The 16,140-nt window shown below is 41.1% G+C and overlaps 1 protein-coding gene across 1 annotated transcript; it reads left to right on the top strand.

The window, feature by feature from the left end:
* Positions 1 to 1,397: 1,397 nt before the first annotated feature.
* On the top strand, positions 1,398 to 13,553 carry fech (ferrochelatase). The gene is made up of 11 exons (XM_018702578.2): positions 1,398 to 1,631; positions 3,240 to 3,330; positions 5,252 to 5,371; positions 5,717 to 5,865; positions 6,599 to 6,733; positions 7,470 to 7,576; positions 7,811 to 7,909; positions 8,141 to 8,248; positions 9,030 to 9,194; positions 10,052 to 10,111; positions 11,355 to 13,553. The coding sequence occupies exons 1-11, from the start codon at positions 1,592 to 1,594 to the stop codon at positions 11,490 to 11,492; spliced, it is 1,212 nt and encodes a 403-aa protein (XP_018558094.1). The 5' UTR covers positions 1,398 to 1,591; the 3' UTR covers positions 11,493 to 13,553.
* The last annotated feature ends 2,587 nt before the right edge of the window (positions 13,554 to 16,140 follow it).

Genomic DNA, 16,140 nt, shown 5'->3' with positions numbered 1-16,140 from the left:
TTTTTAGATATTTGAGTAATTAATTTGAGATACTGAGTCATTATTTTGGGATACTGAGTCAATATTTTGAGATTCTGACTCATTAGTTTTAGATACTGAGTCATTATTTTGAGAAAGTTTCTTTTTTTAATCACATTGATGGAAATAGTCTTAAATAGATGATAAAGGACAAAGACATAAAAGTTCCAAGTAAATTTCCCCAAAATAAAACATCTTTTTTGGTGCATTTATTCCTAAATCATCTAAGTATTACAGTATAAACAAATAAGATTGTACTTCTATGGCAGCTGCAGTTCCTCTAGTAGCCACTAGAGGTCTCTCCAGGAAACCTTACTGCTCTGACATGACATGAACGGGAAAACCTGCAACTTTTGTAGAAATTCAAAGTAAAGAGAAGCCGTACAGACTCTGTTGTGTAACATTGTGAAGGCAGACAGAGACATGTTGGTGCATGTGAGGACTTCCTTCTTTTAGAGGCTGGGGTTTTCTTCCTTTGTGTGTCTGTTTGTTTAGATACAGTTCCTGGATCCTCGGTGGCTTTATGCTTCACATTCTTCTCTCAAGGAAGAAGGAAACACCAGAAACATCCAGAAAAACTTGTCTCACTGAGAAGGAATCTGCGTCCTGTGTTGTTACGTGTGATTGTTGTACTCTTTACTTTCCAGACATTGTAATCAGAGTACTGTATTGTTTCTTTTCCCTTCCCCCTTCCTTTTATTTACTTCCCTCGTGCCTTCTTGCTGTCTCTCTGAACTCTCAGGCTCACTATTTAATGTGGGCGTGACCGGCACGAGAGGGGGCGGGGTCATCTTGTCATTTAGACGAACGTAGTGGTGACGCCATACTAAGAGAACGTCCACGCGTCAAGTTCGCCAGACTGAGCCTACGTGAGACCGGAAATTCGGCACATACTGTGTGAACGATAAAAGCATGAAATCAGTCACTTTTCGAATAAAAAACACGTTAAAAACACAACCATTACATCAAAGGTGTAATTAGAAATTTCATTTACAGATCTTTTTAACTAAAGTTCATTACTACATTTAAGATATGGCTTTACAGTCTTGTAATGCTAAGATCAGAAATTAGAGATATATTTAATTTCGTGGCACAATTTGTTACTATTCTTCATTATTATTTATTTGTGGACACAGAGTTTTAAAACATGTGCTATGTACATCCTCATAGATTTATTTATGTTTTTCTTCACAATTTTCATTTGGAATTGTGTATTTTTATGAGAAAATTTGTAGTTATATTTATATTATTTATATTTTTCTCATAAAATGTCAACTATAAATGTGTGAAGAAGAAAAAAATCCTAGCCTCATCTGAAAACGTTTCATTAGCATCACTCGTTTTATTTTGAAATCCAAACCCGGAAGTGCCAGAGTGATCGTCGACAGATTTGACAGTTTGTAGAGCCGGCGGTGGGAGCTGAAGGAATCTGACTGACACAGGGGACTGGGCAGCGCGTCAGTCGGTGAGGGGTACAGTACTCGTGGATCCAGCGGCTGACAGCGGGAGTATCCAGCCTTCATTTTCAGCGGGACCAGAGAGTTTTTATCGGCCGTGAAAACAGGAAGTCAGCATGATGGCAGTGCTGGGCAGCGCCGGTCGCCTGATCCAATGTGAGTGTGACTGTGTGGCTAAGTTAGCCTCCTCAAAGCTGCTCACGGAAACCTTAAAGTTTTGTTATTTTGCTTAGATTTTGATATGTCAGAGTAAACCATGCTAGCGTGTGTCTTTGACGTAGTTTTAACGCAGTTTGGAGACACCGAGCGGCGTTGTTTGGTGTAACGTGGTGTAAACTCAACAACACGCCGCTGACATTGGCAACAACATTTCGTAAACGGCTATTAAGCTAGCAAGGATGTGGGAACTTAACTTCCTGCTTAGACTTTCACAGTAAAATCCTCTCTGTAGCTTTGACGTATATTTATATGTATTACTGACTTTTACAGCATACAAATCTATTTTAACATACGTTATCGACTCCGTTATTACGGTTTTTGGTCAATATTTGCCACCAATTCCTAATAGCAGCTGAAAGGTGACAATTGCCGTGCTTTTATTCTATAAAATGGCGGTGTTTCCGTTGCTAGCTAGTTGCTAATGCTCGCTGCTTTGACGCAGCCCAACATTACTGTACTGGTTACTGTTTAATGATAATGTTACATAATGGACTTATCCCGTGCTCGCGCTGCATTTAGTAACAGCCGGAGGATCCGTAAATACTACAGGAGGCCGTTTACGGTCCGTGTTTTCGCGGCGAATAAGAAATAGCTGAACATTTTCACAGTTACACAATTCCAGCGTTGTGAACTTGCATAACCCTCAGCAGGCCTCCTGGTGGCGGCTGTGTGTACTGCAGCTCGGGTTACGAAAGTAAAAGCTGACCGATTCACTGTCTATTAACCTGTATATTCACGTAAATCGGATTACACTGACTTCTCTGTGTCCTTTGCAGCTCGTAGCACTTCTCTTTGTTATTTCCCACACTGCAGATGATTGCATTGGTGCTAATAATTATGGTATGTTCAGGGTAATTTACTGTGAATTCATGTAAGAGGTCATAATGGAGAAAACAGCCACCGCTGCATACAATAACAGACATTTAATGGCATTTTCCACATTAATTTATTTTCTCTCTGTGTGATAAACATCCACTATTCAAGCAATAGTTTGCACAGCAGAGGTGTTTCCAGGGGACATGAAACAGTGATGAACCTGGCTAAGGCTAGACTAACATTAGATAGCTGTAGTAATATTTACATGATGTTAAAATAAACCAAAACAACTTCAGTTTTGCCTAATTTTCCAACACCACAGCTGATTTTAATAACTTCAAATATCACAAAGGATTGAAGAACGGAGCTGTGTTTGAATAGTCAAATAAAAATCTCCTTTCCCTAACCATGTCTGTTCTTCATGATGACTCCTAACTAGATTTGAAAGATAGGAAGCACTGAAGCTCCTTTCCTCAACATTTAGAGGATTCACCCAGCTCTTTTCACTCAGTTTTTAACTTACCCACACAAAAAAAGAGTATTTGACCGCACTCTAAGTGCGTCTCAGTTGGGTTCATCACTTTTTTGTGTCCTCTGGAAACACTTCTGTCGTCATTTGTGCTTTTTGCAGCACATTCTGTGTCAAAATTTGCTTGTGTTTTGTCTTTTTTGGACGTGATATTAAACCCGTAATTAATATTAATAACCCGTTCTCCTCTCCTCCGTCAGTTGCCAGGAGCAGCATCAGTCTGAGTGTGAGGAGACGCTCAACCGCTGCAGCGTTGGCCCAGACGGCGGCTCCAGAAACACAGGAGAACAGGTGACGCACACAAACACACAACACTGTCTGGCAACACTTGTGTGTGTGTCAGTCACTGCGCTGTCGTTTGAGCATCTGCGTCTGACAGTCTGGTAACACCGACTCCAGCTGGCAGTCCATTTTGAATTGTTGCCTCTGCATTGTTTCCTTTGTTCCACACTGACAAAGCAGAACTTCTCAGAGCTAGTTACAGCTTTTTATTTGACATATAATCAATGTGGGACAAGAAAATGGTTCAATAAGGGGATGTATGTGTTAATATTAGTTGGGATAGCAGTAGAGAAAGACAGTAGTGATTAGATCAGAGCGTGTAAACCAGAAATACCAACATTTCTTTGTGCCAAAAAGCATTTTAACCTTTTGAAACCATGTGAAATGAAGGTTTATGGAACAAAAAGCAGAGAGCTGATTGGCTGGAATTTGTGAATAGCGTGGGAAAATCCATGTGACAGAGATGTTTGGACTAGGAAAGAAAAGGCAGAAATTAACCAGTGGAGGAAAAAAACAAAGGAAGAGAGACGATTTCTATTTTTTAGATGTTTTTTTTAACAGAAACAAACTGCTGACTTCTAATTTCTGCTCATCCAGGCTCAGTTCACTACTACATATCAGTAGGAGGTAGTTTCTCTGGTGTCACGAACCCAATAGGACTGGAACCATTAATATAATTTAATAAATTATATGAATAGATGAGCAGACTCAGAGTGAAGCTAACACAGTGAGTGGAGCAGTTGGTTGACAGGTGCCAGATGTCCTGCTTTGACCTTTTGTTATTATTAGAAATGAAACAGTGGATCCTTTCCAGCCGTCTGTCTTTTCACATGCAGTCTTTATCACCTCTGTCCTTGTGGCTTTTTGGATCATATCCTCCTTTGAAGACAAAGTGATTGTTGTGAATGAGACAGCAGATTCTTCAGAGGGTGTTCAAGGTTCTACAAGTGCAGACAAACTGCAGTAACGTAGCATCAGAGAGGATGGGAACATTAGCAAAGCATGCTAATCAGCAGACTGATTATAGCAGCCTGGAATACATGTAACTTAACAGGATATTCAAGATATTACTTGTCATGAAGGGGTAATATAATAACAGGGACAGAAGTGTTGTAGTGTACATTTGCTAGCATTGCAGCTAGCTTACTGACAAGCTAACACTAGCATGGACTAAAGTTACTTTTACAGGCTGACAAGCTATCATTAAGTGCTTGAGTCAGCATTATGTCACAAACTTGCATGGCAAGCTAACAAAAGCTGTTTGAGTTGGTGTTACTTTCACAAGCTGCACTACAAGCTAACATTAGCTACTTGAGTTAACGCTACTTTCATAGACTGGCGCTACAAGCTAACATTAGATACTTGAGTTTCTGTTGCTGGATCAAATGTTGTGTACTTTTTAAATTTGGTGTTCACTTTTTAAAATAATGGTTTGTTGTTTTGCTATATGTAGAATATTTTTGCATTACTTTTTGCTTTTGTTGTTCTCTGCTTGAAAACAGTTTCTACCCGAGTTGCTGGTTGATATTTTTCACTGTTCTTTTGTTAACAAATAAATGTAAAATGGGAAAAAATAACATTAACAGCTGGAGTTCAAGCTTACACACTAGTGTAACAAGCTAACATTCAGTGAGAGATGTAGCGTTAATGTCACAGGTTAGCGGGAACAAGCTAACATTAGCTATTCCCAGTAGGACCATATTTAGATCTTTTAATTTAAGATGAAAACATTCATTAAATGTCCTTGTAATTAAAACAGTATCTTTGTAGAATATTTCTATGATCTATTCTGTGTTAGCATAATAATCAAGATTTTAGCAGTCAATAATCTGCTGTTATTCTTTGCTCCCAGTAATCGCGACGTATCTTTTTGGGGGTCGGGGACATTGTTAGATATGAATTACTCATGGTGAATCTCGTGCATCTGCAGGAAACCTAAGACCGGCATCCTGATGCTGAACATGGGAGGACCCGAGAAACTAGAAGACGTTCACGACTTCCTGCTGCGGCTCTTCATGGACACAGACCTGATGAAACTACCTGTGCAGAAGTATGAAGATTTACATATTTTGTTTTTGTAAACAGGCACACAAACTGAGAACATATGGGGACGGTTGTTGGTTTCACAGTGCTCTGCTGTGTCTCTGTTGCATAATAACTGTTGGTGAACAAATGCAGTGTTTTGTTGCTGCAGAGAGGAAAGACTGGTTCTTCATTTTTACACTTATTCTCAACAACACAACACACCACTGGGTAAAATTCCTGTTTTTGTCAATGGAGTCTGGTAGTGAAATAAAGCGATGTATAAATGCAGTTTCAGGTAAAGTTTCTGTGTCTGTAATTAAGTTGAAGGGTGGTGTAGTCATAACTCTTCAATCTGTTCTCTCCTCTGCAGTAAACTCGGTCCGTTCATCGCCAAGCGGCGCACGCCGAAGATCCAGGAGCAGTACAGTAAGATCGGAGGAGGCTCGCCCATCAAACACTGGACTTCCATGCAGGGAGAGGGAATGGTGAAGCTGCTGGACGAGATGAGCCCCGAGACAGGTGAGACAGAACCTCAGTTTGAGTGGAGGAGGTTTGGTGGAATCAGCTGCGAGAAGGAAAGCGAAGTGTGTGTGAAGTGGAGATAGCGACACAGTGAAGGAGTGTCTCTTTACACGCCTGCAACACACCTCACTGATAAGAACACAAACGGCGAGCAGCAGTTTGAAAGCTGACCGTGTCTAGTGGTGCACAAACCTGCACAATCAAAGTGGTAAATAAAGACCAGACGGACAGAGAGTAAAATAATAAAATCAACTCTCTGTCTGAGTTAAAATCCAAATAAAGTTGTGTTTTAACACAGGATTTAAAACAGGCAGTGAAGATGTTGCATTCACTTGCTTTCTGACTTGTTGATGTGCTTTTCAGGGCAGATCAGGGAATTGATGGAGCTGAATATTGGCCCGATTATCTTGTAGTGTTTACTCTGCTTCATCTTGGACAGCAACTAACAATTAATCTCCTAATATATTACTTACTTTGTCAACAATTCGGCAAGTCATGAAGCAAAGTTTTCTCTGACTTGAGGGGGTGTTCAGGTGGATTTTCTCGTTTGGAAACCCATTTTTTCAATTATTCCAGCACTACATGAACGCACCATAACATGCAGACGCACCTTCCCTTCATGTTCCTTCATGTTTTATTTGATTATTCAGCTACACATGAAGCTTTTAGTGATTAAAAAGATTATTTGATGTGATCGGCAGGTGTTGATTCTCTGTCTCTGTCTCGTCAGCTCCTCACAAGTTCTACATCGGTTTCCGGTACGTCCACCCGCTGACGGAGGAGGCCATCGAGGAGATGGAGAAAGATGGAGTGGAGAGAGCTGTGGCCTTCACACAGTATCCTCAGTACAGCTGCTCCACCACAGGTGACAAACACACACTGAGACAGAAAATCAAACAGATCAGTTTCTGTAAAACTTATTTCTTCATTAACTTCTTCAAAACTAATTCATTTTCCAGAGATAATATGAAATGAATCAATTGAGGGAAGGGGGTAAGATAAAGAAAGACGTTTGTGGCTGTTAGTGGGACCACACCCAGAGTGTTATCCAACCTCTTACCATCTGATAAACACACACACACACACACTTTTTTTAAGGAATAACCCAGTATTTTTTAACCTGGAGAGAGAGTAAGATCCTTTTTGTTTAACTAGAAACATCACTATATTTCAGTACCAGACTCCATTGACAAAACCAGGGATTTTACCGCTCAGAAAAGGAGGAGCTGCTGGAATACCACTGCCTCCATCTGTTAGAGTGTTTGTGTTATTGTGTGACTTTCAGAGGTGGAAGAAGTAATCAGATACTTTATATAAGTAAAAGTACCACACAATAACACTAACTAACTAACAGATGGAGGCAGTGGTATTCCAGCAGCTCCTCTTTTCTGAGCGGTAAAATTCCTGTTTTTGTCAATGGAGTCTGGTACTGAAATAAATTGATGTTTCTGGTTAAACAAAGAGGATCTAACTCTTTAATAAAAAAGTTCTGTCTCTGTAGGAATCCTATCATAATGTTGTCAGACATGTGCAGTGGCTGTCAGTGGGTTTGTAATGTTAATGTGATCGTTTGTTTGTTTGTTTGTTTGTTGTGTAAACAGGCAGCAGTCTGAACGCCATCTACCGTTACTACAGCAACAGAGGCGACAGGCCGAAGATGCGCTGGAGCGTCATCGACCGTTGGCCCACTCACCCACTGCTGGTGGAGGTTAGTCACACACACACACACACACACACACACACACACACACACCCAAAGTGCTCGTGAGGCTCCACGAAAACAAACTGACTCGGTTAAAAGGTCGTCATAGCAACTTGAGCTCAGTGTGGCCGTGGTTGGTGATCATGGCAACTTAGAAGGCCTGCTGTATTTTTAGACATCAGCATGTTGCCACAAAATGTTTAATAATAAGTGTGTGTGTGTGTGTGTGTGTGTGTGTAGTGTTTTGCAGAACACGTCAGTAACGAGCTGATGAAGTTTCCTGAAGAGAAGAGAGACGACGTCGTCATTCTGTTCTCAGCTCACTCGCTCCCTCTGGCTGTGAGTACGAAGAAGTACTACTGATACTCCTGACAGTAATACTAATACTACTGCTGGTGCTAATGACAATAACACTGATACTACTGGTACTACAGATAATAATACTAATACCACCGCAGTTCTCATGTTGTTTCAGCTTTACTTGCTGCTTGAAGTCTAATGTTGCTGCTCCATGATTACTCTTACTACTGCGAGTACTCCTGACAGTACTGCTGCTGTGTACCTGTACAGGTTGTAAACAGAGGTGACCCGTATCCTCAGGAAGTGGGAGCCACAGTTCAAAGAGTCATGGAGAGACTGGGACACTGTAACCCGTATAGACTGGTGTGGCAGTCCAGGGTGAGCACACGCACACACTCATACTCAGGTCCTAAAATAATGTAAAATTACTTACTGTTTCTTGTTGTCGTTCCTGATTCCTAACAGTTGATCTTTAAAGTACATTTTTGAGGTTTTTATTCTGATTAAAGAGGCGAAGTATCAGGCAGCACGGACTGAGAGGTTTTTACCAGAGCTGTAAAAGTTAACGAGTTAATAACAAGCTAACACATGGTCCTTTTAACACCACCAGAAACAAACCTCCTTTAGCCAGAAGTAGATAGAAAAGATCACATTAAGATTCAGACCTCAGTCGTCCTCAGTCAGATGTTTGAACTGAGCTACTACTAGACTACAAAAGGTCTTAAATATCACTTCCTGGAGAATAATCTGGACAGGATTTGTCACTGTTTGGATTGTTGCAATAATAATAAACATACATTTGTATAAAGCGAACACTCCCATGTTGATTAGATTATTAAAAACATGAAAAATATCCCTTTACGGTTCATTTAGAACAGATAAAAAATGTAGGATTAATATACAAATCATGAATGAACCGTGAAGTTTTCTAGTCGTCAGGATGAACTGAGCTTCTGTCACAGAGTGTTTTAACTCTTCCTGCCACAAGATGGCGCCACTCGTCTATCTAATATTGCAGCTACACCAGAGCAGGAGACCTCAGAGCTCCTGGTCCTCAGGTTTCCAGTTTTCTTGAAGAATAGAGGAAGTTTTTGAGGCTGTCACCAAACAAATGTGGAGTCGTCACCTGTTGTTGTGTCTCTTGCGTTTGGTCCCTCAGGTGGGCCCCATGCCGTGGCTCGGCCCTCAGACGGACGAGGTGATCAAAGGCCTGTGCGAACGGGGGAAGAAGAACATCCTGCTGGTGCCCATCGCCTTCACATCCGACCACATCGAGACTTTACACGAGCTGGACATCGAGTACGGACAGGTGCTGGGGGAGGAGGTGAGGCTTCACGTTCTGCGCGTTGTTGTAGAACTGAGATTAGAAACAGTGTTTGGATCAAGTTAAGGTAGATGAACTGTGAGAATCTGGTCCTCTCAAGGATATAAACCACAGACAACACACACACACACACTGTCTGGACCACTTCAGTGTCCACAGACAAGATGAGTTTCGCTCCAAAATGAAACCTGCTCTTAAAAATAATTAGAAACTCAGAGCAAAATGCTTTTATTCTTTGAAGTCCTCAACTGACAAAATGAAAACACTGATGTTGAACTTAAGGATATAAACTGTTTTTTTTGCACCTGTTCGATGTGGCCTGTCACAGTTATTACGTAATCGCCTGCGCTTCTTTAAGTTTTTGTGTTTTTTTATTAAAGAGTAAGATCCTTTTTTGTTTAACCAGAAACATCACTATATATCAATACCAGACTCCATTGGCAAAAACAGGAATTTTACTGAGCAGAACACAGGAGCTGCTGGAATACCACTGCCTCCATCTGTTAGAGTGTCTGTGTTGTTGTGTGACTTTCAGTGGTGGAAGAAGTAATCAGATACTTTATATGAGTAAAAGTACCACACAATAACACAAACTAACTAACAGATGGAGGCAGTGGTATTCCAGCAGCTGCTGTGTTCTGCTCGGTAAAATCACTGTTTTTCTCAATGGAGTCTGGTAGAGATAATTGGTGATGATTCTGATTAAAGAAAAAACAGTCTGCTACTGTTGCCAAAAATGTCTCGTCTTCTTCACCATGCGTAGGTGTATTATTAAACTGTTATTAGGACTATAGTCGTGTTAGAAAATGAACAGAAAAAGACATTAAATTGTTAATGATGTCTCCCTCTGTCCTCAGTGTGGTGTGGAGAACATCAGGAGAGCAGAGTCGCTGAACGGAAACCCTCTGTTTATGAAGGTAGGTTTTACACACTGAGTCCATTCTAGACTAATATACACTGTATTTAACTATAAAATAATTGAAATGTACACAACACATTTTAATTTCCAAGTGAACAAGTCTAAATGTCATAAGTGTCAGACTTTTAATTTGAAGGGAAAGGAAGTAAAAGAGGGAGAAAGAAAAGCAGATAATGAGAAATATCTACTGTGTAGGACTGAAGGAAAGAAGGTTGTGTGAAGTGAGTGAACTCCAGGCAGGAGATGGTCAATAAATGGATTCCTTCCTTCCTTCCTTGCTTGTTTCCTCGCTTCCTTCCTTTTCCGTTGTCTCCTTTCATTCTTCCTTTCCCATCTCACCTCCCTCCTTCCCTTCATCCTCAACCCTGCAACCTTTCTCACAACAGGCAACTCCTCCAGCTGTAACAGCTGTGTGTGTGTGTGTGTGTGTGTGTGTGTGTGTGTGTGTGTGTGTGTAGGGTTTATTAAAGGAAGGGGGCAGATCAATGGGAACCTTTAGAGCTGACTACAGTAGAACTGAACCGCCCGGCTGGCTAGCTGGTCAAACCTGCCGCGCTCAGAGACCTCTCTCCAAGTCTCAGAGTGTGTGTCTGTGAGTGTGTGTCTGTGAGTGTGTGTCTGTGAGTGTGTGTGTGTGTATAAATCAATATCCAGAGGATGATTAGTTGGTAGTTACTGAAGGATGGTTTCCTCGGTGTGGTTTTAGTTTCTCAGTGAGCTGCATCAGTCTGCAGCAGCAGCCTCTGGAAAATAAAGAAAAATACCTTCATCAGGATTTCAACTGCAGAGCTCGACTGAAGCTGGAGGTTCTTTTTTTGGGGGGATAAATATTCACTTCTACAACCAGTTTACCCTTTGTCACTCTTTCATTCAGACAGTCTTAGTCCCGAATTTTGCAGGAATGATCCTAAAACCAGGAAGTAAGTTAGCATGTTAGCACTTCCTGGTTTTAACACAAGCTCAAGACATTTTCAGGTTTTATTCTCCGACATAAAATGGGTCAGTAAATCCCCCACTCCTGATGTTTGAAGCTTTTACGTGTCTTAAAAAAGGCTGGTTGCTAACGAGTGTCTAAATGAGACTACAGAGGTTGTCGGGGACGTTGAACATGAAAATCCATCTACTCACCAGTCCACCTTTACAGCCTCGTTGAGTTTCTACTCACGCTCTTATTACGCACTTATTTTCGGCATTGATCCAAAGTGTATATATTGAATGTGTGTGTTGTCTGTCCCGTCCAGGCTCTGGCGGACCTGGTCCAGTCCCACATGAAGTCCAACGAGCCGTGTTCCCGTCAGCTGACCCTGCGCTGCCCGCTGTGCACCAACCCCACCTGTGGAGAGACCAAGGCCTTCTTCGCCAACCAGAAACTCTCATAGGCAAACACAGAAACACACACACTGATGCCCCGAACACAGCAGGGCTCCCTGTGAAGAAAACATAAGGCCTTTTTCGATAAACACAAGCTTCATACACGCACACTTACAACACACTCAGTTTCTCCAGGCACGAGTGTCAGTGGATAGAAGAATGGCGTCTGCAAATGTTGGCTTTACTTCTGATTTGTTGACAGATTTATTTTTTAATTGGAACAAAATTAACTGCGAAGATAAATTTTGTCAAAAGATGCACAAATCTAAGTTGCGCGTTAAATTTAAATTATTACTTTGCTGGCATTAATATAAACTCTCAGATTTGAAGTCTGCGTCGATTAAAAAACTGACACTCGGCAGAAACTGCTGATTTTACTTCAGAGCTACAGGAAAAAAAAAGCCTTGCACTAGCTTGTTTATTTTTGTGTTTTTTTATTTACATTTCCCTTGCTTACATTCCATTTGCTTAGCCCCTGCAAACCTCCATGAGAGACCCTGTTTCTCTTCTCGCTGGTGCTAAATGAATGACAGTCAAACATGGCGACAACGACACCACGTACAAGGGATCTGGTTGGTTGGCTACCCCCTATTAACCCCCCCACCTTCTCACCTGTCGCTTCACGCCCTCCTGCTGCAATCCTTGCAATGTGATTGGAGGAGGTGGATGCACCTCAAAATGCTGCTGCCTGATTGGTGGAAACCAGTGAGCGATTAAGACGGAACTGTGCCGCTGCTTTTAAGAATTCAAGAGATTGTTAAGCTTTTGCTGTTTAAGTCACGACACGAAGATTTAATAATGTGAATAGAAGCGTCAGTTATTGGATTAATCATCCGTCTGCTTTGGTGCTGAACAGAGCGAAAGTCCGAAGACATAAAGTCAAGCTGAGGTTGAAGGTTGAAAACGTTAATGTCAGGGGTCAGGACCTCTCAGGGCGACATGAAATAATATTTGGGGTTTTTTCAGATGGTTTAGAAAGCGAGGAGAATTACGTTGTTACTACTCAAGTTCATTAACATGTTTGTTTTTTCCAGTTTTTTCCTTTTTTCCCTCCTCTTCTGATAACAGATCACAGAATTAAAAAATTGGTTCATTTTATGTATTCACCTGCCAGAACATAATTTTCAGAGAGATTTGCTCAATATTAACAAATATTGATAAAGGCTGAAGATAAAAATATAAATTGGCAGGTGAATGTAAAATCCATCGGTTACACATCAGCAAGTTCCAACGCAGGAGTTGATTGTTGATGGTCCTTAACTTTGCAAATCTCATGATTAAAGTTTAAATAATTGATTGCGATGTAAAACTAAATAATTAGCTAAATAACTAGCTCAGTTATTCTTTCTTTTCATTTATTAAGAGGTCGCTGTCGCTGCTTCTTTGCAAAACTTACGCCAAAAAACAGACAACAGAGAGACACCTAATGCTAGCTAGACCCCCTTCCTCCCCATACAGTTGGGCAAACACAGCACTGAGTAGCAGGTAGTAAATGAGAGGGAAAATGTAAGTGCTAACGTTAGCATGCTAGGCCACTAGCTTCCATTTTCCGAGTAGAACACAACATAAACAGTGCAATTGGTCCTCCCAGCTGTTGCGTGGGGCAGACAACTAATGCTTTGTGAAGGTGTTTAAAAAGGGAAAACAAAGTTATGTATGATCGTTCATGGGCCGTACAGTAATGATATTCTCCAGTCAGTAGTGCGTCATTTAAAGATGTTAGCATTGTTAGCCCTAGCCAGGTCATAGATGTCGGTGAAAGTCATATGGAGCCTCAGAGCTACTACTTGTCCTTACGAGCACTGATCTAATACTATCAAAATAAATGTTTGATTTTGTAATATATTTAGTATTTAGCTAAGGAGGTTTTATTATTTTATTACTATGAGCCCACTGTATGAGCCGTACAGTTTCAAGTTTAGACATTAAGACAAAACATTTTTTTTTTTACACATGGGCTGCAACTAAGGCATTAAAAGAGCATTAAACTACTAAAGATGCTGGAGTCGTCCTTCAATAAGGAAATGCAGTATGTGTTCTTTTAAAAACTACAGTGAAGAGAAGTAGTGAAGTAGCACAGATTTGTCAAAAAATATATATATGTGGAGCGTCGAAGAACAGTTTAGTTTCATGTTGGTAAGAGTTTGACTTCTGTCTGCCGAAGCCTCGGTGCAGTTACATAGGTTGAGATAAAGAATGTTTTATGTTTATTTGGTTGCTGCAGGTCCAGAAAATGTCTCAAAGGTCGCTGGTTTGATCCCACCTGCTGTCCTGTCTTTTCGGGGTGAGACTCCCTGATAATGTGTAAATGTCAAAGTGAAACTTAAACCCTTCTCACAGGCGGCAACCTGACCTCTGATCTCTGACCCTGTTCCCCTCCTCTACTGTTTGCTGTTCTGTTATGCCATGACAATGTGCCTTTTACACTGGCTAACTAGAAATACTGGACTTGTGCTTTATGTAAGTTTTTATATGTGCGTAACCAAAATTGCTGACAGGAAAAATCCACCCTGAAATCTGACATTTGTACATGTTCCTGCTGTGATATGGGCCATTGACAGCTCCTTCCTCATGTTTAAAACTCAGAATTGCTAATCCGCTAACTACGTAGAGGCTGAGCTAGTGAGCTAAGTAGCGCTTAAGCTTCAGCTGCTCACTTTTTAACAGATGCATTGTGGTTCATGACTTCTGTAAACAACAAAAAGGTGTCAAAATTATTACTAAACTGACATTACTAGATAAAATATCCAGTATTAAGCTAATATAGTAAACAAGCTAATTAACTGAGTGGCTGCTACAAATAGCTAATTAGGGTATTTATACACCGTGACTACAAAGCCACAGCTACACGGGTATTATCCTCTACGTTCTTAAAAAAATCTCAGACTGTCAAAATGTGTTGTCCAATCAGAAGCGGTTCGAATAGGCTAACAACAGCTGCGAGAATGAACAGTGACTTTGCTAGCTTACTGATTGGCATGCTACAGCAGCTAGTTAGCTCACTAGCTAATTTGTTTAAGCGTCAACTCTTTCCAATCCTTTTCACCGAATGGGGCGCTGATTCTGTAAAAGTCTGGACCCTCAAACCTGTAATATATCTCTGATTCAAGTATTTACCGTCAGTGGAGTTTCACTTTAGGAGGAGCTTGTCATTCTCTGCCTTTTTCCAGTCAGTACAGTGCACATAAAACCAGTGGCTGGATACTGGTGCTTTCGGACATGGACGCCATTGATTACCAATGACAAGCTGCCATGTTGGAAGATGGATGCTAAAATTCAGAAAGTCTTTTTCTCTTGTGTAGCTTCATTTGACCTCCGACCAGGAAAAAAAAATCCCACTTTTATATTTTGTCCGTCCTCCAACATGGCCGCACATCGTGTCCGTTGGTGATCTCCTACAATGCTTGCGTGAGTCATACAGTGTCTCGGTTGGTACATTTTTCTGCTTCCACTGTGTATGCATACAGACTCGATTTGCACTTTACAACATATTCTTGTTCAGCGTTACTCTGCTTTCAGTGCTCTTCCACAGTTTCTAAAGGGATGATTTGGTTTTGGAGGTTTGACGAACGAAAGATTAAGGGATTTTCTACTTCTAGCCTCCCTGTTATACAGCACCTTCAAACTGTGCATCGATAAATAAGACTGAAGTAGAAAATTCTCTAAAAACCAAACTATCACTTTAACGCAACTCTGTAAAAACTGGAAAAAGTCAGACTTGGCCAGAAATTCAAAACACAGCAGGAAGACGTTCAAACGTCTGCGATGGCTGGATTTTCCCTCCACAAACATGTTTTCTAATTTATTTTTAATTATCCTCAGTGTGTTAGGAGTTTTTTCCTGCTGCGGTTTGTGTGTGTGTTTAGCTGAAAGTGCATTGTGCGACGCTTACGTTATGTATATACTATAACAAAAGACGCTACAGCTTCGTTGCAGCTCCGGCGTATTTTGGATCGTTTGGATTTATTTATTTTTGTTTTGTTTTGTTTGTGTTACACAGCACACAAACCATCTGTCTCCACTGTTGAGACATGTTTTTTTTTTTAAATAATTGAGAGACATGATACTAACAGTGCGATTACACCTTACGACGAGTCTTCCTCCAAAATAAAATACAATGAAAAGAAAACAACAACTGGCTACTAAGAGTTTGTTTGGCTTCTTTTTGTGAGATTTCCCATCTTTCATCCCTCCGTTTTTATATTTTCTTTTCCTTCCCCTCCTGTCATCACTGGTTTTCTCTTTCTATCCCTTTTTTCCTATTCTATCCCTTTGTTTTTCACTTCTTTCGTCCTCTTTCCCTCCCCCTTTTTTCCATCTTTCCCTCCCATAATTCTCCCACTTCTTCCTTTTACCTCCCTCCCTCCCTTTGCATCTCTCCCTCTCTCCCTCCTTGCTTGCAATCCTCCTCTCCCCCTTTCACCACTCTTATCTTTTCCAATCTTCTCTCCTCCCCTCCTCCTCATCTTTCCACCTCCTTCCCCGTCCCTCCATCCTCTCCCCCGTTTTTCCCCCCTTTTTCCAATCTTTTCCTCATCTTCCAGCTCCGTCCTCCCCCCCCTCCTCACCCTCCCATGCACACCTTTCCCATTCATTCCTATCCTCCCTCATCTCTCCTCCCCCTCCCTCCCTCCCTCCATCTTTTTTTTCCCAGCA

The sequence above is a fragment of the Lates calcarifer genome, linkage group LG9 (assembly GCF_001640805.2).
Source record: "Lates calcarifer isolate ASB-BC8 linkage group LG9, TLL_Latcal_v3, whole genome shotgun sequence".
Lineage (NCBI taxonomy): Eukaryota > Metazoa > Chordata > Actinopteri > Centropomidae > Lates > Lates calcarifer.
This window is presented reverse-complemented; position numbering and strand designations above follow the sequence as displayed.

What these genes read in the sequence shown, in the direction of transcription:
- fech (XM_018702578.2), top strand. Translation starts at nt 1,592, where the DNA reads ATGATGGCAGTGCTGGGCAGCGCCGGTCGCCTGATCCAAT. An exon ending in CCAGAAACACAGGAGAACAG is followed by an intron (nt 3,331 to 5,251) that starts GTGACGCACACA and finishes GTGCATCTGCAG; the next exon opens with GAAACCTAAGACCGGCATCC. An exon ending in CTCACTCGCTCCCTCTGGCT is followed by an intron (nt 7,910 to 8,140) that starts GTGAGTACGAAG and finishes GTACCTGTACAG; the next exon opens with GTTGTAAACAGAGGTGACCC.